This window comes from Stegostoma tigrinum, chromosome 22 (genome assembly GCF_030684315.1).
Source record: "Stegostoma tigrinum isolate sSteTig4 chromosome 22, sSteTig4.hap1, whole genome shotgun sequence".
Lineage (NCBI taxonomy): Eukaryota > Metazoa > Chordata > Chondrichthyes > Orectolobiformes > Stegostomatidae > Stegostoma > Stegostoma tigrinum.
Genome location: NC_081375.1, coordinates 54,560,615 through 54,583,577, shown reverse-complemented (window position 1 = coordinate 54,583,577; position 22,963 = coordinate 54,560,615). Strand labels below are relative to the sequence as shown.

The 22,963-nt window shown below is 42.3% G+C and overlaps 1 protein-coding gene and 1 long non-coding RNA gene across 6 annotated transcripts in view; one reads left to right on the top strand and one right to left on the bottom strand.

Moving 5' to 3' along the window:
- Positions 1-4,177, top strand: part of LOC125463732 (uncharacterized) — a 64,445-nt gene extending 60,268 nt beyond the window's left edge. For all 4 annotated transcript variants that reach the window (XR_007249895.2, XR_009447092.1, XR_007249894.2 and 1 more), the window contains 2 exons: positions 1,920-2,059; positions 3,160-4,177. This is a non-coding gene — a long non-coding RNA (uncharacterized LOC125463732). The remainder of the gene's footprint in view (positions 1-1,919; positions 2,060-3,159) is intronic.
- Positions 1-22,963, bottom strand: part of recql5 (RecQ helicase-like 5) — a 104,813-nt gene that overhangs the window by 53,826 nt on the left and 28,024 nt on the right. For both annotated transcript variants that reach the window (XM_048555356.1, XM_059653849.1), the window contains exons 5-7: positions 22,326-22,437; positions 20,349-20,511; positions 19,682-19,764 (exon numbers count right to left, since the gene is read on the bottom strand). In XM_048555356.1, coding sequence (XP_048411313.1) covers positions 19,682-19,764; positions 20,349-20,511; positions 22,326-22,437 — 358 coding nt within the window. The remainder of the gene's footprint in view (positions 1-19,681; positions 19,765-20,348; positions 20,512-22,325; positions 22,438-22,963) is intronic.

The window sequence follows — 22,963 nt, the reverse complement described above, 5'->3', positions numbered from 1 at the left end:
AGGTGATTCATTTTGGAAGGATAAACTTGAAAGCAGAATACAGGGCTAACGGAAAGTTTCTTGGCAGTGTGGAGGAGCAGAGGATCTTGGGGTTCATGTTCACAGTTCCCTGAAAGCTGCCACCTAGTTGGACAGAGTTGTTAAGAAGGCTTGTGGTGTGTTAGCTTTCATTAATAGAGGGATCGAGTTCAAGAGCTGTGAAGTTATGCTCCAGCTATACAAAAGCCCGGTTCGGCCACACCTGGAGTATTGTGTCCAGTTCTGGTCGCTTCATTACAGGAAAGATGTGGAGGCATTGGAAAAGGTGCAGAGAAGACTTACCAGGATCTTGCCCTGAATGGAGGGAAGGTCTTATGAGGGAAGGTTGACAGAGCTAGAGCTTTTCTCTTTAGAATGACGAGGAATGAGAGGTGACTTGATAGAAGTGTACAAAATGATCAGAGGAGTAGATAGAGTGGACAGACAGATACTTTTTCCGAGGGTGGAGATAGCTATTACAAGGGGGCATAGTTTTAAAGTGAGTGCAGGTAGATAAAGGGGAGACATCAGAGGTAGGTTCTTTACTCAGAGAGTGGTAGAAGCGTGGAATGCATTGCCAGAGAGGGTAGCAGAATCCGCCTGATTAAGGGCATTTAAGTGGCTATTAGATAGGCATATGGATGATAGTATAAGGTGGGGGTGGAATTTAGATAGACCTTAGGATTAGGGTAAAAATTCAGCACAACATCATGGGCCGAAGGGCCTGTACTGTTCTATGTTCTGTGTTCTAAGTTACCTGATGAGGACATTATTTTGTCATCTGCTTTTAACGTAAGAAGCTTTTCTGCAAAGCCAGAGTTCTAGCAGAAAGTCATCGCTTGCTGCAAGTCAACTAAGCATCTGAGGATATAAACACTATCTTGAAGGAGGAGAACTCCCCAGCCTGGTCCAACTTTGAATTCAGCTGAGAATCAACCTCAGAAATTTGACTGTAAGAAGCCTTACAGCTTACAAAGAATCCTCTGCTTTGCAATACCTTCTCTCCAGCTAAAACATTAACTCATGTAAGAACCTAAAGGAAGGCTGAGACAATCATACATTGTAATTATATTGTTTCATCTTTGTTTGTGTGGTATTGTGTGCAAGATGTCACATTATAGATGTTCAGGATTTCTTTTTAAATATTTGCCCATGGCATCTGGGTGTCACTGGCTATGCCAGCATGTATTGTCCATCCTGAATTGACCAAAGGACAGTTAAGAGCCAACAGTATTGCTTTAGGTTTGAAGTTACATGTAAGCCAGACCAGGTAGGATGAGAGATATCTTTCCCTAAAGGGCATTCACAAACAAGATGAGTTTTTATGACAATCAACAGTGGTTACATGGCTACCATTAGACTAGTTTTTCTTTAGTTTTTTCTTTGAATATTAATTTCACAATCTGCCATGATGAGATCTGACCCATGCCCCTGGAACATTTGCCTGGTGTTACAGATTACTAACCCAACTATGCCAAACCTTCACTATAGCTACATCTGAGAGAAGAAGTAACCTTTTTTACTTTAAACTCTCAAAAATCTTGCTTTTGGAAATTGAGATAATCAGTCTAAGGGAAAGAAAACATATAGTCTTGACATGCAAAACGAACAAACTGATCACTGGCCAGAGAAAAACTCCTGATTTCTATTTACAACAGTACTGCAGGAAAAAATAAAAAGCTGGAAATGAGTAACATGTCCAACCATTGAAGAAGCTCCTCAGGTACTGTTAGGCCGGTTTTCTGTTGTACCTGGGAAAGTGAAGTTCATATTCTTTAAATGCTGTGCTCATTCTCTGCCTAAAAATCAGATATTTCCAAATATTAAAACATAAACCTGTCTTTTATGATGGCCCATCAATCACCTGTGTAGTAGAATTTTCATTTCTTCCTTTCCTGCAGCTCTGTTAGAATGTCTTCTGAAGTTAGTCCCTGGGAACAGCTGGATGCTATAATCAATAATCTACTCATCAAACTTCAAGAATTACACCAGTCTGACACACTAACACGTATCTCCTTTACCATCATCCTGACATTCATCTGTAAGTACCAGCTGAAATTGTTGGGCAGAAGTTTATTACAGGTTTGCTCTGTTTTGATGTGATTTATTACTATCACATGTACAGTGAAAAATTTTGTTTTGCATGCAGTACAGGCAGATCAGACCATATAAAGATCATGGGGTGACTGAACAAAGTGAGGAATACATAATTACATCTGCAAAGATGGTGCACAAAAAGCAAGATCAACATTAGATTAGAAATTTGAAAGGTCCATTAAGCAGTCTAATAACTGCAGGGAAGAAGCTTTTCTTGAACCTTCTTGTATGTGTATTAAAGGTTTGCATCTTCTGTCTGATGGAAGAAGTTGGAAGAGATTATAACTGGTGTGGGAGGGGTCTTTGGTGATACTGGCTCAGATATGATGTCGGTCATTGATAGAACACAAGTTATTGAATCCCGCAGTACAAAGGAACCAGCATTAACTATTCAAGATGGCTGACCTAAAAGGCAGAGTCCTAATCGTCTGGGTACATTGAAAGGACAGCTTCACTGGACCACACCAAACAGTATCCCCTACAAGAGACTTGAGATCCTTCTGACCACATGAAGCAAATGTTAACTGTTGAACATCCTGGAGCTGACTGGAAATAGGAGTGAACTTAGTCAGACCAGCTGTTATGTCCATGAAACCATTCCAGCTGGCAATACCTAAACAAGATTGAATTTCATAATTTTTAAACTTTTAGAGTAGGTGAATTTGGCAGACTCGTCTCACTAGGCAATCTGCTCCAAAGTGAACTTCTTCAGTGTTGCTCTAGGTCATTACTATTCAACTCTAACCCCTGGTTCAGTGTTATGCTAGATTGCATGCATCTCCCAGTAAGTGCTGAGATAGTGAAGTTGCTACCACAAGTTGAAATTAATGGCATAAATGTGTTTTAGGTTAAACTATGTGAGCACGAGAGAGAGAGAAAGGAACAAAATGGTAAGGTGACAAGCTGAATTGGAGAAAAGCTGAGAAAGCACTGAACTGTTTGGAACGAATGGCCTGCACCCGTGTTGCAAATGTTTTTTGAGTGACGACTGGGCAATGCTATGAATTTTGCACCCAAGGTTATACTGTTCTCTCTTATTTTCAGGTACTTTTCTCCTATTGCTTTTTATTCCCGTCATTTGTTGTTGCTGTTCCTGCAGTTGCGGAAAAAGAACTAGCAGAGTGAAACCCACATCCCATGCCTAACTGTATGAATCCTCAGATCAGCATGACAACACATGAGCAATGGGCCTACCTGGCAGTGGTGTACAATGAAGATAGACTGTGCTGTTCATTTGTCATGCGCCACTTTGTGCACATCTAGGATGGGACAAAACACCTGTTCGAAGAGCTGTCTCCAATTGTTGGCCCTAATATGACAGTTTTTTGCTGGGATATCAAAGGACACCTTAAAACACACTGAAAACCCTGGACCTGATAAATATATACATGTGTATACATTCAACCATTATCCAATACTCCAAACCCTTCACAGTTATTTAAATCCATCAATATGGTGAACACCCTCACTCTCACTTTATTCAAGCACTTTTCACCAAATGGCAGGTTTTGACACTATTGATTCATCAGGAAGGACCAGCAACCTCCATCCTAGCCACCAACGCAGTAATCATCTTCCAATCTAATGAACCAGCCTGGCCATAGTGGGACTGGGATTTATTCAGCTCAAAGCAAATAATATAATCATAAACCAAAGGACAGCTAACACACCAGCTAATTTCCTCTGACCCTGAGGAGTATTTTTTACTGGCTACCAACATAGCCCAGTTACTGTGGGGGCCTCCCAAATTCATGCACATGAATATTATTTACAATCCTGTTAAGCTGCATAGGAGTAACCCATGATCACAGTTACCAGTAACAACAGACCTCCTGTCACAACCTGGCCTTTTTCATTCTTAAGCCAACTTTTACAGTGCCTGTTTTTGAATGCCAACTGACACAATTGACATTGATGTTAAATGCAATGCTCTACTGAACACCATTTTTATTAATTGCTGCTTTATCCCCAGCCTCACAGCAGCCCTTCAGTAGAACTGCTTCTAATTGAATTATAAATAAGACATTTTAAACAGAGTGTTTAATAAACTTTTGCAAGTAAATGAATGGGACTAATATGTTCTTTACAGCAATCTAGTCAATGGATCAGATTTCCCTACCTTCCTCCAAATTAACTGATTGGTCATAACTGAGCAAAGACAGTCCAGAAACAAAATACAGATCTTTCAGAAAAGTCACAAGTTCTCACTTCAAACTCCTGTGCTTGGTAAAAATTTTGGTCTATAGACACTGCAGCTAGTTGAAAAGGCTGTCCCAAATGGCTCACCCCAATTCAATGGTTAAATTCTGATTTACCTAAAATCCATGCACAAGTTATTTCACCTATCAAAAGGTGGTTTCTGTAACTAATTCTGTTCTGCTGTCTGAAAGGGCACAGCTTACCACCCCTGGAAAGCTTCAGTTATTTTTCTCAGGTGACCAAAATTCCATCCCTCTCAGATAACCTTAGACATCGACAGATAGGAAACAGTTACCTGAAAGGAGTGTGGTGGGGTGGGGGCTGGTTGTAAGTCACAGCCAAGACCAATCCTGTACCAAAAACAAAAAAGTGTGATCACAGTCGGTCAGGCAGAGAGAAAGCAAGCTAGTGTTGAGTCCAGATTACTCTTCTTCAGATTGCCTGCAGTAATTTGCTCCTCCAGTATCATACCATGTATCTACATGTACATGCAGCCATGAACAAGTTCATTGATCACAATTACTGTCAGCATGGGAAACTTTGGTTGTTTATGCCCTGCTCCAAAGCACAGGAGCTGAAATATCAACTTTTAACATCTCAACAGTTAAGTCATCAAAGATTAGGAATGGAGCATGGATTTGAGATTGCACCGATTGCTTACCGCTGAACCAGAAGAATTTGACACTCAATGCTGTTAACTTCTAACATAAATTAAGGACAACGATTACCTGTGCTTGATTAATCACAGAAATAGTTCATCTTTTTACAAGAGTTCACCAATATAATCAAGCAGACCATGTTCAAATGCAACAAGATCTGGACAATACGCAGGCATGGGCTGTCAAGTAACACTTCAGCCACACAAAAGTCAGGTTAAGACCATCACCCATACGAGACAATCTGACCACCAGCCCATGACATTCAATGGTGTTACCATCAAACTATTATCATCCTGGGGGTTACCACAAACCAGAAACTCAACTGGACTCATCACAGGTATTGGCTGCAAGGGCAGGTCAGAGGCTGGGAATACTGTGGGAGGTAACTCACCTCCTGGCTCCCCAAAGCCTGTCCACCATCTACAAGGCGCAAGTCAGGAGTGTGATGGAATACTCCCCACTTGCCTGGATGAATACAGCTGCAACGACCCTCAAGAAGCTTCACATCATCCAGACAAAGTAGCCTGCTGATTGGCACTACATCCACACGCATCCACTCCCTCCATCACTGATGCTTAGTAGTAACAGCGTGTACGATCTACAAGATGCACTTCAGAAATTCACCAAAGATCCTCAGACAGCACCTTCCAAACCCACGACCACTTCCATCTAGAAGGACAGCAGATATATGGGAACAATGCCACATTCAAGTCCCCTTCAAATCACTCACCACTCTGACTTGGAAATATATCACCTTTCCTTAACTGACACTGGGACAAAATCTTAGAATACCCTCCCTAATGGCACTGTGGTTGCAGCCAGCAGATGGACTGCAGTGGTTCAAGAAGGTAGCTCACCAACACCTTCTCAGGGGCAAAAAGGGTTAGGCAATAAATGCTGGTCAGCCAGTGACACCCACGTCCCACAAATGAGTTTTAAGAAAGTATTCCAGAATCCCTCCAGAACCACATCCAGTCAATTGTAAACATCAGCTTTCCTGCTCCTGGAATGCTGCTTGGCCTGCTGGTCACAGGCAGTTTGATAAACAATTCTCTACCATCACCCTTTGTTTCCTACCTTTGTGTTAATTTTGTATTTAAGTGGCTAACTCTCCCTGGATTGCATGTGATCTAATCTTGCCTACCAACCTACCATGCAGAACTTTGTCCAGTGCCTTGCTGAAGTCATATAGACAACGAACCCCACTCTACCTTCATCAATCTTCTTTGCTTCTTCAAAAAACTCTATCAAGTTAGTGAGATAGGATTTCCCATGCACAAAGCCATGTTGATTATCCCTAATCAGTCCTTAACTTTCCAAATGCATGTAGATCCTGTCCATCAGAATCTCCTCCGACAACTTACCTACCACTGACTTCAGGCTGACTGGTCTAGAGTTCCCTGGCTTTTCCTTACCACCTTTCTTAAATAATGCCACCACATTAGCCACTCTCCAGACTTCTGGCAGCTTAACTGTAGCTATTGATGATATAAGTATTTCAGCAACGGGCACAGCAATGACGTCCCTAGCTTCCCACAAAGTTCTAGGATACATCTGATCAGGTCCTGGGGTTTTTTTCCATCTTAATGTGTTGTAAGACGTCTAACACCACCACCTCTGTGTATGGACACACTTCAAAATATCACTATATCTTTTCCCAAGCTCTCTAGCTTCCATATACTTTTCCACAATAAACACTGATGCGAAATACTCGTTTAGTATTTCATCCATCTCCTGCAGTTCCACTCATAGGTGGCCTTATTGATCTTTAAGGGGCCCTATTCTTTCCATAGTTACTATTTTTCCCTTAATATATTTGTAGAATTGTAAGGGCATGGAATGCCCTGCCTGCAACAGTAGTAGACTCGCCAAGTTTAAGGGCATTTAAATGGTCATTGGATAAACATATGGATAATAATGGAATAGTGTAGGTTAGATGGGCTTCAGTTTGGTTTCACAGATCGGCGCAACATCGAGGCCCGAAGGGCCTGTACTGTGTTGTAGTGTTCGATGTTCTAATGTATTCAATTACATTGGGATCCTTCCTGGTATTTCATTTCACAAGTTCATTACCCATTTGAGCTACAGGTTCCATCCAGCTTCCTGTCTCTTCTTCCTAATTTCTTCATTTTTAACCCACGTGTCTCCTAGGATTTGGACCCTTCAGCACAGTGATCAATTTTGTTAACTTCCATTGTAATCTTGAAAAAATTAAATCACTTTGAAGTCTCCAAAAAGGACAGGTCCAACCTCTCCACAAGCTCTTCACTCAATTGGCTGATTGTTTCAGTCCACATGGCCACAAATCATTGTGAAAAGCTTGGCTTATGAGCAGTACAGGCAGATCACAGCAAACAAAGGATGTACAGATCAAAAAGACTTAGAGGCATACAGATTACATTATTTGAGGTGAGAGTCCGTTCAACAGTCTGATAACAGCCAGACAAAAGCTGTTCCTGAACCTGCTCACGCATGTGTGCGAGATAGAGACAGACTTCTGCAAGTGGCAGTCTTCACCTAAATGGTGGTGGGGCGGGCGCGCGCACGGCGGGCACATACAGTTGCTAGCCTACGAACGCCTGTAAAAACCAGTAGCTTGGCGGATCACGAAACCACAAGTAGGTTTGGTGAATCCTTGCCATGTTCTGCACAAGTCTTGTGTTACAGGAAGCTGCACCAGCTGCCAAACCCTGCAACATTAAAGAGGCAGCTTCATCTTTTCCTTTTAATCCATATTATCACCTATTAAAATTCATAAACTGTACTATCAGAAGGATAATAGGAATCCCATTGTGTACCTAGTTTTCTTCTACTGTAAAGGTGATTCAACGAACATCATATTTTAAGAAACATTAAGTTACCACCTGACAGAATTTTAATTCATTTATTCAGTTTAACAAAAAGAAGAAAATCACAAGGACGTAAATCAGAAATAGAAATACACAGCAGATCAAAATGAATTTCTAAACAGAAAAGATTGCACTGACATTCCAGTTCTCTCTTCAATTAGCATCTTACAACAAGCAAACAGTAATTAATCTTATAGACATAATATCTCACTGGGGCTTCTTTGTATTTCATGGGTCAGTGAGGTAAGTTGACTGGATGCCTTGTTTAAAGTGCAAAGTGATGCCAAAAGCATGAGTTAAATTCCCACACTGGCTATTGTTACCATGAGGCACTCTCCTTTTCAATCTCTTCCCTTACCTGAGGCACAGTGACTGTCAGGTTAAAACACCACCAGTTGCCACTCTATAATGAGGGTAGGTCTACGTGACTTTACCTTACCATTAGAAAATGGTAGAGAATTCACTTGGCTTGAACTAAAAAACAACTTTTACCCACACTGACATGAACACTTAATGCTGAAAACTCTTGGCAGTAACAATAGCAAGGCCACGTTTATTAAAGAAACTCTCTTGCAAATAGCAGATAATATTTTACAATTTAATAAGAATTTCATATTATATAACAGAGTTTATTCCGCAAATAGGCCTTGCCTGTCTTAGCTACATTACGCCTGCTTAGAAAAAAGGGACCACCCAAACTAGATTTCAACTTCCAAGAACTAAAGGCTTGGCCACAGAATGAATTGAAAAGCAGGTACCACAACAATGAGGGAGGCAATGACCTTATGGTATTATCATTCGGCCATCCAGAATCCAGAAACCTGGATAATGCTCCAAGGGATTGGGCTCGAATCCCACCATTGTGGAATTTGAATTCAATAAAAATCTGGAATTAAGAGTCAAATGATGACCATTATTGGGAAAACCTCATCTGGACCCTTAGGAATTTCCTTCGCTTCGAGGAGGAAATCTACCATCTTTACCTTGTCTGACTCCAGAGCCACAGCAATATGATTGATTCTTAACTGTCCTCTGAAATAGCCTGGCAAGCCATTCAATTGCATAACAACTGTTATAAAGTGTCAAGAAAAATGCAAAAAGACAGATCACCACTGTCTTTTCACGGGCATCTAAGGATGGGGACTAAATGCTGGCCCAGCCAAAGATACCCAAGTCCCACAAGTGAATTTTTTTTTTAAAAAAGGTCATGGTAGGTAAAGCAAAATAGAACCTATAGGAGCAGTAAATGGCATCACTTTTATCAAGTTCAAACTGTTGAATACCCATGCTTAAAGAGTGGAATCAAAGAGTCAGGGTGATCAGGCTGGCAAATCATTCATTCCAGAGATCAGGAATCCAATTAGCCAGTGAGCATGACTGGGGGAAAAAACTCAGAATAAATATCAGGGATCACACTAGCTTACAGAGATCAATAAGATCTCAATAATTCTGTGCTGGAACTCAAAGACTGCTTTACATTGTAAAATAACAGGGTAGCAAAAATCCTGGAATGTGATGCCCAAGTTGCACAGAAATGAGCCATGAACTACCTGAAATTTGGTCTGAAAAACTGAGCTTAAGCATTAAGGACTCAATAGTTAAAACTGAAATCAAAATTAACAAGGTGACATCTACTTAAGTTGAACATTCCTTATCAGCAAAAAGGAGGCCAGCATTAACTGCTGTGTTTAAGGATAGTGGGACATAAATAAACCATTTCTTATCTGGCATTGTGCCCTTTGATAAAAAGGAACAAAATCAGAAAGCACAGAAGTAAAAATGGAATTTGACATTGCTTTGGTATACTGAGAGGTCCACTAAGACACTTGAAAAAGAGAAAACTTCTAACATGTTGAATCCATCTTTAATTTTTTTTTATTTTTGACTCAGAACTGAAGTTGAGGTTAACGGTTGAACTTTGAACAGCTTCTTGTTTTGACAGAGAACAGAACAAAGGCAAATATTTGCAGTTGAGAATTAGTCTGAAAGAATATGCAACTTAATTACTGTTAGAAGGGCACTGTAGATGAATCAGCCACAGAATTGTTGCTCCGCTCAGGGCTGACCAACCACAGGGAATGGTCATGAGAAAGAAAAATAGGGGAGAAAACCAGAAACAAAAACAGAAGTTGCTGGAAAAACTCAGGAGGTGGACAGAAATCAGAGCTAACATTTCAGATCTCATGACCCTTCTTTAGAACTTCATTTAATATTGGTTGGAACACTGGACACAACTTCCCTATTCTTCTGAGGAACAGTGAGGTAGATCTTTTACAATGATTGAGGGGACATAACATCTCTTCTGAAACATGACATCTCTGACAGTGCAGCCCTCGTTCAGTTAGTCAGAAATAACATTGCCACCAACTGAGCCACAGCTGACACAGTATTAAACATGGTACCAACATCAAGTCATCTCCGCCTATGTTTGCATCACTGAATAATAAACAAAAATTACCAATAAGGCTACTGGGCACAGCTGGGTGTGACAGAAGAGAGTCTTGTGCTTTTTCAGGTGCAGTGTCAGTAGGTTAATATTTAAACCCAAACAAACCAACAGTTGATCAGGTGGAACATATGCTAAAAAATCAAATTTAGAGGAAGGGAGTTCTGCTGAGGAGCTGCAACCATTTCACTGTGATTGAACAGCTTCAGGTAAGCCAGGCAATTCTTTGGAGAGGAATTATGCACAGCATATTCAAACGGTAACATACAGCGGCAGGCAGAGCTTCACTGAGTACACTCCCAGGTGACTACTTACCTTGACTTCAAGTTTGTGTTTGCATCAATTAAAGAGAGGCTGAAAACACAAGCAAGGGAAGTTTCTGAACAAGTCTGTACAGAGTTTGAAGGTGGGGTTCCGGGGACCAGTTTCTGCCTGTAGAGTGAAATGTGTTATCCAGAAACATGCTCACACTAGAGCTTTCCGATTAGGCTCCTGTCTGCTAATGTTGATTCAATGGATTCAGAACACACTTAAACTCTCACTAAGACCTCATGCATGACACAGGACAACAGAGTTACAATTACGCACAAGGTGACAGCTCTGAAGGGGGGTTTGAGTGCACCGAGTAACCCTGATCGGATGACCAAGTCACACTGTCATCCTGACAGGTTAACGTGGTCACACAATCACTCAAGCAGCGTGATAACAGTTAACCTGACAGGATCAAAGTTAAGAGATAATGGGAACTGCAGATGCTGGAGATTCCAAGATAATAAAATGTGAGGCTGGATGAACACAGCAGGCCAAGCAGCATCTCAGGAGCACAAAAGCTGACGTTTCGGGCCTAGACCCTTCATCAGAGAGGGGGATGGGGGGAGGGAACTGGAATAAATAGGGAGAGAGGGGGAGGCGGACCGAAGATGGAGAGTAAAGAAGATAGGTGGAGAGGGTGTAGGTGGGGAGGTAGGGAGGGGATAGGTCAGTCCAGGGAAGACGGACAGGTCAAGGAGGTGGGATGAGGTTAGTAGGTAGCTGGGGGTGCGGCTTGGGGTGGGAGGAAGGGATGGGTGAGAGGAAGAACCGGTTAGGGAGGCAGAGACAGGTTGGACTGGTTTTGGGATGCAGTGGGTGGGGGGGAAGAGCTGGGCTGGTTGTGTGGTGCAGTGGGGGGAGGGGATGAACTGGGCTGGTTTAGGGATGCAGTGGGGGAAGGGGAGATTTTGAAACTGGTGAAGTCCACATTGATACCATATGGCTGCAGGGTTCCCAGGCGGAATATGAGTTGCTGTTCCTGCAACCTTCGGGTGGCATCATTGTGGCAGTGCAGGAGGCCCATGATGGACATGTCATCAAGAGAATGGGAGGGGGAGTGGAAATGGTTTGCGACTGGGAGGTGCAGTTGTTTGTTACGAACTGAGCGGAGATGTTCTGCAAAGCGGTCCCCAAGCCTCCGCTTGGTTTCCCCAATGCAGAGGAAGCCGCACCGGGTACAGTGGATGCAGTATACCACATTGGCAGATGTGCAGGTGAACCTCTGCTTAATGTGGAATGTCATCTTGGGGCCTGGGATGGGGGTGAGGGAGGAGGTGTGGGGACAAGTGTAGCATTTCCTGCGGTTGCAGGGGAAGGTGCCGGGTATGGTGGGGTTGGAGGGCAGTGTGGAGCGAACAAGGGAGTCACGGAGAGAGTGGTCTCTCCGGAAAGCAGACAGGGGAGGGGATGGAAAAATGTCTTGGGTGGTGGGGTCGGATTGTAAATGGCGGAAGTGTCGGAGGATAATGCGTTGTATCCGGAGGTTGGTAGGGTGGTGTGTGAGAACGAGGGGGATCCTCTTGGGGCGGTTGTGGCGGGGGCGGGGTGTGAGGGATGTGTCGCGGGAGATGCGGGAGACGCGGTCAAGGGCGTTCTCAATCACCGTGGGGGGAAAGTTGCGGTCCTTAAAGAACTTGGACATCTGGGATGTGCGGGAGTGGAATGTCTTATTGTGGGAGCAGATGCGGCGGAGGCGGAGGAATTGGGAATAGGGGATGGAATTTTTGCAGGAGGGTGGGTGGGAGGAGGTGTATTCTAGGTAGCTGTGGGAGTCGGTGGGCTTGAAATGGACATCAGTTACAAGCTGGTTGCCTGAGATGGAGACTGAGAGGTCCAGGAAGGTGAGGGATGTGCTGGAGATGGCCCAGGTGAACTGAAGGTTGGGGTGGAAGGTGTTGGTGAAGTGGATGAACTGTTCGAGCTCCTCTGGGGAGCAAGAGGCGGCGCCGATACAGTCATCGATGTACCGGAGGAAGAGGTGGGGTTTGGGGCCTGTGTAGGTGCGGAAGATGGACTGTTCCACGTAACCTACAAAGAGGCAGGCATAGCTGGGGCCCATGCGGGTGCCCACGGCCACCCCCTTAGTCTGTAGGAAGTGGGAGGAGTCAAAAGAGAAGTTGTTGAGTGTGAGGACGAGTTCCGCTAGGCGGATGAGAGTGTCGGTGGAGGGGGCCTGGTCGGGCCTGCGGGACAGGAAGAAGCGGAGGGCCTCGAGGCCATCTCCATGCGGAATGCAGGTGTACAGGGACTGGACGTCCATGGTGAATATGAGGTGTTGGGGGCCAGGGAATTGGAAGTCCTGGAGGAGGTGGAGGGCGTGGGTGGTGTCACGGACATAGGTGGGGAGTTCCTGGACCAAAGGGGAGAAAATGGAGTCCAGATGGGTGGAGATGAGTTCGGTGGGGCAGGAGCAGGCTGAGACGATGGGTCGACCGGGGCAGGCAGGTTTGTGGATTTTGGGAAGGAGATAGAAACGGGCCGTGCGGGGTTGGGGAACAATGAGGTTGGAGGCTGTGGGTGGGAGGTCCCCTGAGGTGATGAGGTCATGAATGGTGTTGGGATCAAAGTTAATCTGTACTACAGAATAACATTGGCTACTTACACTTCCAACATCATGATCAGCTAAATATAAGTGGAAAATGTCCCTTTAAGTTTGTGCCCTGCATATACAGGCAACAGTGCATGAAAAGCTTGAAGCATTATAAGGATTTCCAATCCCTGCTGCAACCTTTGTCTGCTCCTGTCCCACTCTGAACCACCAGAGCGCGCCACCCTACTCCACCCAATCTAAGGTTTAGTATTTCTTTCATCGTTCCTTTCCTGCATTTCTATTCACAGGAATGGAGCAATCATCAAGCCTCAACCCAGGACCTACTGTCTGGAGTTGGCTGTTGAGTAGCAAGTGGGCCCTGGGAGGTCTTGTGGTTATTGCCACTTTCATTGCCACGTTCCTGATTCTTGTCTCATTTGCTGTTACTTACGGATTCTGTCTGAGGCCAAGATCGGTGGCAAGGTCCAAGTAATTGTGCAGAAAGGACTGGTAGCAATTGGAATTTCTGCAATGTGGACCTGCTAATAGATGCCCCAACAACAGAACATAAACAGGACCATGGCAGCACAGCAAGATTCTGAAAAAGGAGTTCTTACAACCTCACTCCACAACAGAAACCACATCAACCTAACCCTTTCAACTCAAACTTCAACAACAGGAACTCCAACAGCTGACTTCACATAAAGGAAACACAAGAACACAACTATGACAACAGTAACTCCGAATGAGGCAACATGAGCCTCAACAATCGGACTTCTAGACCAGTTGATACTTTTTGATTTAATCTGTATATTAATTACTATTTGCAGATATTTACACTATAACATTAATCTTTACTCATATACTAATTATCAATGGTAACAGATGTGGACACCATAATGACTAACAATTACTGATATAAAGGCTGTTGTGGATTAATATTTACTGACATGCATTCTATATCAATTAATCTTTACTGATGTATATATTAACCAGCATACTATGTTTTAAAAATTCTCTCATGGTACATGGATGTGCTGTCAGAACATTTATTGCCCATTCCTAGTTGCCCTGGAAAAGATGTGGGTGAGCTGTCTTCTTGAACCGATGCAGGTAGAACCATAATGCCCTTTGGAGCAGAAGTCCAGGATTTTTACCCAGTGACACTGATAAAGGAATGGCATTATATTTGCAGGTGATGGTGTTCCCATATATCTGATGCCTTTGTCCTTCTAGCTTTAAGTTGTGACGGGTTTGAAAGACACTGTTCAAGGATCTTTAGTAGTAGCATAAGATGCACTTGTGAAATTCACCAATGAGCTTTGGTGGTGGAGACAATGGATGCTTATGGATGTGGAGCCATGCAAGCAAGCTGCTTTGTCCTCCAAGGTATCAAACTTCTTGAGTGTTGCTGGAGCTGCATTCATCTAGACAAGTAGGGAGTATTCCATTGAACACCTGATTTGTGCCTTGGAAATGACGGACAGGCTTTGAGGAGTCAGGAGATGAGTTACTCACCATAGTGTTCCTAGCATCTGACCTTCTCTTGTAGCCACTATATTTATGTGGTGAGTTGAGTTGCATTTCTGGTCAATGGTAATGCCAGCATATTGATAGCGGGGATTTTAATGATAGTAACACAATTAAATGTCAAGGAGTGACTATTAGAGTATCATTAATTAGAGGTAGTCATTGTCTGGCATTTGTGTGGCGTGAATGTTACTTGCCACTTGTCAGCCCAATCCTGGATATTGTCCAGGTTTTGTTGCATTTGAACATGGACTGTTCCAGTATCTGAACAGGCACGAATGGTGCTGAAAATAGTGCGAACACAGATTGACATTATGAGGGAGGCCAGTTCATCAATGACGCAGCTGAAGATAATTCAGTCTACCCGGAGAAATTCCTGCAGTGACGTCCACAGCCACCTTCCCTTGTACCTGATATCACTCCAACCTGCAGAGAGTTTTCTTACTGATATCCATTGATTCCAGTTTTGCTGGGGCTCCTCGCCACACATGATGAAATGTGACCTTGATGTCAAGGGTTGTCATTCTCACTTCACCTCTGAGATTAAGCTCTTTTTTCCATGTTTGAACCAAGGCTGTAATAAGGTGAGGAGCAGAGTGGCCCCAGCAGAGCCCGAATAGGGTGCCAGCGAGCACACGCTGCTTGATAGTCCTACTGATGACACCTGCCATCACTTTACTGATGCTTGAGAGTAGACTGATGGGGCAGTAAATGGCCAGATCGGATTTGTCCAGGACATATTTGTCAATCTTCTACATTGTTGGGTAAATGCCAGAGTACTGGAACAGCTTGGATTGGGGAGTGGCAAATTCTGAGTCAAGTATTCAGTACTATTGCTGGAATGTTGTCAGGCCCACAATTGTTGCCATATCCAGTGCATCCAATTGTTTCCTGATATCATACGGAGTGAATCAAATTAGCTGAAAATTGTTGCAAATTCTTCAGCCTTATCTTTTGCACAGATGTACTGGGCTCTTCCACCATTAAGAATGGAGATCTTTCTGGAGCCTCCTTCTCCAGTGAATAGTTTAATTATCTACCACTGTTCACAATTGGATGTGGCAGGATTGCAGAGTAAAATCTGATCTGTTTGTTGTGGAATTACTTAGCTCTGTCTATCACTTGCTGCTTATGCTGTTTGGCAGGCAGGTCGTCCTGTGTCATGGCTTCACCAGGTTGACACTGAACAGTACTCTTAGTGCTGCTCCTAGCATGCCCTCCTGCAGATTCAGCACCCTGAATCTATTGGATCTGTACCTCATAACCCACTTCACCTTCAATGGCCACATATTTAAACAAATCAATGGAACACCAATGGGATCCCCAATATCAGGGATGATTATAGAAACAGTAATGCAAAGATCAGAACAGAAAGTGCTCCTCACAGCAGACCCAGAGTTTGGGTTGTACAATGTAGATGACACCTTCATGATTATCAAACGTACAAGACTAGAAGAAACCCACCGGCCCATAAACAACATCTTCACCGGAATAAAATTTACAAGAAAACAACCAACTACCTCTTCCTAAACAATAGTAGTGGAACATAATAACAATGGGGAACTCTAGACTAGCGTATACAGAAAGACCAAACGGTCTGCAGTTCTTGCTATCTTCTATTTCTGGTGATGGCTTTTCAAATATTGACAAAAATCTTCCGTTAACTTAAAACCGTTTTCATATAACAACTTAAAAGTGCTGTTCAAGAACAGATACTCAATTAAACCAGCAAAACCCCAACACCCATAAACAGAGCTGCAACAGGACATTATTCAAACAAGCACACTGCAGCAACCCGGAATTGCGCAAAGCAGAACACGAACACTTATACGGAGATTTTAAAAGGAATGGATACTGAAAAAGCACAATCTGCCATTACATCCACAACAGACCACAACAAGACACTACACGACCAGACACCCTACATCACGGACATATCAGAGATGACCACAAAACTTCTCAGGCCGCCAGCTGTCAGGATAGCCCATAAACCAACAACCAACCTGCAACAGCTACTGACAAACGTAAAGGACCCAAAACCTGCAACCAACAGAAGTAATGTAATATATAAGATATCATGCAAGGTGAGAAATATTACATAGGCCATACTGGAAGACTGGCAATAAGGGTACATGAACATCAACTAGCCACCAAGAGACACGACCAGTTCTTACTGGTCTCAATACACAGGGACAAAGAAGGACACAAATTTGACTGGAATAACACATCCATAATAGTACAGAGACATGCCAGGGAATTTCTGGAGGTGTGACTTTCCAACTGGAATGCTGTCAACAAACACATTGAACTGAACCCGATATGCAAACCATTGAAAAACAGAACCGGAAGTAATGCCATCCACCCCAGCAAACCGAGACATATAAGTAACAAGCGGGACAGAACACCAACGCTTCACCGGAAGCGCACTGACGATGTTACCTAGCAGGGCGATAAAACATCTGCAAACAAACACACCAGCTCAGCGAACAAGTCTACAGCCTCAATATTTACTGGTGTAAACTCTGTACTGATTAATAGTTATTGATATATCTATCCTGACTAATCTTTCTTGGTATGTACAATTTGCTAATTAATCTTTACTGGTAAAATCAATATCAAAGGTCAAACTCATTTCTCATTTTATAAGACTAGTCTTGAGATTTGCTTCAGGACTACCCTTTTTGGATTTCGGAGACTTCTTTTTCATTCTCACTAACTCATTTATGAAGTAGTGCTGTCATACAGTAACACTTTGTGTTTATGTTGACATATGGGGCAAACTGATTCTCACAGAAGCAGAATTTAAATAACTAACCAAAATACTGAATAATAATCAACCCTCAACATTCAATTCTTGAACAGCACTTTTAAGTTGTTACAAGAAAACAGGTTTAAGTTAACGAAAGATTTTTTTTCAATATAAATGAAATGTCAATACTTTGAATACAGATGCAGCAAAAGGGCCTCCCGACCTCATCAAAAGTTCACCACAGTAAGAGGACATGCAAATTATCCAGAACTGTCTTTCCCAAAATGCTAGTTGCACCTCCAGTCACCAGTTGTTTTTCTCTAAAGATAGCAAATACAGCACAGATTCCTGACAGGGATTTGAGGAGCAACTCCCAGCCATTTCCCATCATTTTATTATTTCAGCGACTGTTCTCTGATTGGGTACAAGAGAATTTTCCCAGGCAGTTTGGGGATTTTCAGGAGAATACACCAGCTGCCTCAAGTATTCTGAGCGTTGCTGGTCAATATTACCTGATATACACTTGAGACTGATTAATGCTTACTAGGATACAGTCTATACCAAGCAATGTTTACTGGTGTACACTTTATACCAATCAATAGTTGATGTAAACGCTATATTACGTAATCTTTTCTGATAAACACTTTTTACTGATTAGCATTTATTTACACTCAAAATTTATTAATCCTTACTGATATAGTCTGTACTGATTAATATTTACTGATATGCACTCCATACTAAATTAATGTTTATGAATCTAAACCCTACAGATATAAACTGTATTGATTAATCCTCGCTGATATCCTTTACACAGATTAATATATGCTGACATACAGTTTCAGTATTATTTTTGTAAAAACATAATTGCTAACAGTATGCTCATAATGGAACCCCACCACTCCACAAGCTTGATCAATTTGCTCAACTAATTGTTATCCAGGACAAAAGGTATTGGGACAGACCAGGTTTAACAGGATATAACTATTTGATACAAACATGTTCTTTAACAAATGTTAGAAGGAAAAATTGATCACTCATCTAATTTTTTAGTTTATATGTATATTAACACCACCCAAAGTTACAGCTGTCCCTTTAACACAAGCAACCAATATATCTTCTTGTGTATTGTTTCCCACATTGCAGTTGCGGTGAGAGAGTACGTTGATCACTCTCCCTAGTGACTTCTTTCCATTGTATTTCTCATCGCTACCAAATGATTCTACATCTTGATCTGAACCAACGTTATGTCTAACTATTGCTCAAGTGCCATCCTTGATTAACAGTGCTATCCCTCCAGCTTTACATAGTTTCTATTCTTCTTGAATGCCATATTCAGGACCAATTCTTTGTCATTCTATCGCCACATCCCTGTAACTTATCAGATTATATTTATTTACTTCAGTATGCGTAACCAATCCATTTACTTTGTAATGAATTCTGGGTACATTAAAATTCAGAGCTTTTAGTTATGTCTTTTTGTGACAACTAATCTTGTATTTAGCATGCTCCAAGGCTTACATTGTTGTCTCTTCCAGTCATTCTCTGACCATTATTCCCCAATTTGCTATTTTCTTCAATTTTGTCTCTACTCTTTAATACACCATTTTGAACATTTGATTCCTTGTCCCCTGCTTTGTTTAAAACATATTTATCTAGTTGTGCAGTTCACAAGAATACCAGCATCAATGTGGTTCAAGTGTAAACCGTCCCAACCATACAGCCCCACTTCCCCCAGTGCTGGAGCCAGTGGCCCAGAAAGCAGATCATACTTTTCCTACACCAGCCAAATATTCATCTCTTTAATTTCACGTACTTATGCCAATTATCCAGTGCCAGTTTATACATGGGTCAGGTAACATGCAGAGATTATACTTTTAAGTTTTGTACCTAGCTTCTCATACTCTATGCAGAACTATTTGCCCCTGTCGATGATACCTACGGGCCATGAACACTGAATCCTTCCCCTCTCACTGCAAGTCACTGTATAGCACTGAGCAGATGTCCCAAACCTCAGGCAGGCAATGCAGCTATCTGGACTCTCCTACATGCTGTAACTTCTGCTGTTCCTACTACTCCACCTCCTTCTCAGAATAGTGCATCAACTACTATTGCTACAAAACAACAGCATTCTCTGCTGTCTTCCTGCCATTTAATTGGTTTCCTATATCACAGTGCCATGGTCAGTTTGCTCATCCATCCTGCAGACCTTCCTCTCATCCAAACTCACTCAGGTCACCATCAACCGTTAACAAGGGAAGAAGTACATGGGTCACGTGAAATGGAAGCACTTGCCCTGGCTGCTCACAGAAGGAAACCAGAGTCTCAAAGCCATCGAGGGAGGATTTGTCAAAACTCTTTACAGATCCTCTCTTGCTCTGCGAAAAAAAACACAAGAAAATAACTACAGTTAGACAGACAAAGGACAGCACAGTGGTTTTCAACACATTCAGAAAATAACCACACAGCAACACCTCTAAGAGATCAGCAGAGGTTCTTCTCAAAGCACAGGTAGAAGGGGAGGTGGATAGAAGGGAGTGATGAACCAAAGACATATAGGGACAAATGAAAAGAGAACAGCTGTGAATGACATTGGCATAAAAAAGCAAAGATGAACTGGCAAAAAGACAGATGCAGAGTTGGAAAGCCAATCCATGATGAAGAGCAGATAATAGCTAAGTATTAGACGCATGCAAGAAGATAATGAAGAAATGTGAGAAGCTGATGCATAATCAATATAGAGCAACGCTCAAGAGTAATAATTACTGTTACATATAAGCCACACAAAGCCCAGACAAAGTTAGTTTCTGACACTCTTAGGTAAACCTTTGTATATTGGAAAAGAATGTGGAAGCTTTCAAACAAAAGCTTCAGTGGCCCAAGGACAACCAAAAAGGATGAAAGACAGAGGTGTCAGTCTGAAAGGGCAATACATCCGTGTGTAACTTTCATGACACCATACCTGCTTCTGAGCGATCTCTTTCTTGATCAGAAAACTGATGTTCTCCCGATCAATTCTGGAGTAATAAATACGGCAAAACGAGGGCTTCCCATCTCTCCCTGCTCTCCCAGATTCTTGGTAATAAGCAGCCATTGATTTTGCAAGATTCCAATGGGCAACAAATCTGTTGAGATTCAGAGACAGGCAGTCAGAAGCCACACGCTGAGGGGCAGTCAGTAACCAGCATTGCTCAACATTCCACTTGTGACAAATCTCAGGTAGTAACCATCACTAAGAAAATCTAACCATCTCCTTTTGACCTTAAAAGGCATAACACCATTGTTTATTAGCAAACGTATCTCAGCCAGAAATGTGAACATCCTGGCTCAAGGAGGAGGTCAAAGGCAAGGAATTCTGTAGCAAGTAACTCAACCACAAGTCAGAGCTGTTATAGAGTACTTGCTATTTGCTTTGAAGATGCAACTTGACAAAACTCAAGAAGGTCTGCACCATCCAAGATGAATATGTCTAAATCATTATCACCCCATTCACCACCTTCAACTTTTATTTCCTCAACCAGCAATGCAAAGTGACAGTGTGCATCATCTCCAAGATGAGCTGTGCAACTCCGTAAGATTCTTTCAACAGCATCTCCTAAACCTGCAAAGTCTACCACCCTGAAGACAGCTGGGCAGCAGACGAATGAGAACACCACCACCTGTAAGTCTCCCTTCAAGCCACACATTATCCTGACTTGGAATTACATAGCCATTCCTTCAGTGTCATGAGTCAAGGTCCAGGTCTGTCCGTTCTAATCGCACTGTCGTGAACCTATACCATGTGGACTGCAGTGATTCAACAAGGCAGTTGATCACCACCTTCTTCAAGGCAATGTTTTCATTACTTGAATGAATTTAAAAAAAATCAAACAGTTGGAAACACACAACATAAGCATGGAGGTTATGCTCAGTTTTTCTAAACCACTAGTTGGCCCCTGCTGGTGTACTGTGACCAATTCTAGAAGTTTAGGAGGTGCTGTTGAAAGAATCTTACTGAGTTGCTACAGCGCATCTTGGAGACAATGCACACTGCTCTCACTTTGCATTGCTGGTTCAGGAAATGAAAGTTGAAGGTGGCGAATAGGGTGACAATGAATTCGACTTATTGTGTTTTTGTCAAGTTGCATCTTCAAAGCAAATAGCAAGTACTCCATAACACCTCTGATCTGTGGGTGAGTTACTTGCTACAGAATTCCTTGCCTCTGACCTCCTCCTTCAGCCAGGATGTTCATATGGCTGGCCAAGATATGTTTGCTAATAAGCAATGGTTGTGTCAAAAGCAGATGTTTAGGTTCGCTTAGTGATGGTAGAGATGATGTCACGGCTTTGGAGTGGGTACACGAGTGCTGTTCTGAAATCCTATCAGAGATGACGGACTTGAGTTGTGAAGAATCTGGAGTGCTTCTTCTTAGGGAAGAGATGATTAGGAGAAGCTTTAGTTGATGTGTTTGAATCATTAAAGGTTTTAAATTTTGAAGGGGCAAGATTTTATTGATTATAAAGTTCCTTGGTGTGCCTGAAGGTCTTGAAAAGCAGTGTATATGATTACAATCCTTTTTTTAATACAGTATGTAAAAAGAAACTACTTCCACTGTTTTGCGCAGAGAACACGGATTTAAGATCAGCAGCAACATGAGGAAATATTATCTTATTCTGCTTTTGAACATGTGCTGCACTCATCCGGCACGCTTTCCCCAGGATCCAGAATGAGTAAAAGACACATTTATGACATGTAAATTAAAATTTGTCTACACAACACTGCATACTAATATGATCCACAGTCTTGATCATTTTTCGTAAAACAATACATCAACATCATTCCCCACGGAGAGTTAACTAGTTAATGGTAACCACAGATAACTAACCTATCCCCCTGTGAAGAATACTTCATAATTTTAACAAGTATAGACCCTTCCCGCCCTCACTACTTTATACTCACCTGACATTAGCCTTGTCTACACCCATCCCAAAGCTGATGGTTGCCACAATCACTGGCACTTTGCCTTCCATCCACTCCTCCTGCACCACAGTGCGCTCTGAATTCTTAAGACCTGTAAGTACACACAAACTTCAGCTTCCAGAACATGAAGTACCAGGAAACCTACCCTCTCCTAAATATTAATTTTCTATGTTGAAACATGCTCTTTGTGCACTGTACATGCAACTAGTTTTATTTTGTACAGAGAATCATACAACACATGAAACAGCCATTTCGCCCATCATACTTGCGCCAATTCTTTTGCATCGGTATTCACCGGTCCCATCATTTTTGCTCCTTCCCTGCATTATTTTTAAAATCATATCGATTTATGAGGTTTTGGCCAGAACTGTGAGAAGAGGAAGCCATTATGGTGAGGCAATTTTTACTTGAACCACACTGGGAGCACGACCACAGCAAATCAAATAACTAGGGCCATAAACAGAACTACATCAGCAAATAGGACTTTTATCTAAACAGTGAGGGAGGACGCATAAAGAGTTCAAATAAAGGGAGTTTTTTTTAATGACAATAATAAGGCAGAATGCTAATGGAAAATGATAACCAGACCGTGAAGAAAGTGACTGGGTGTACAAATA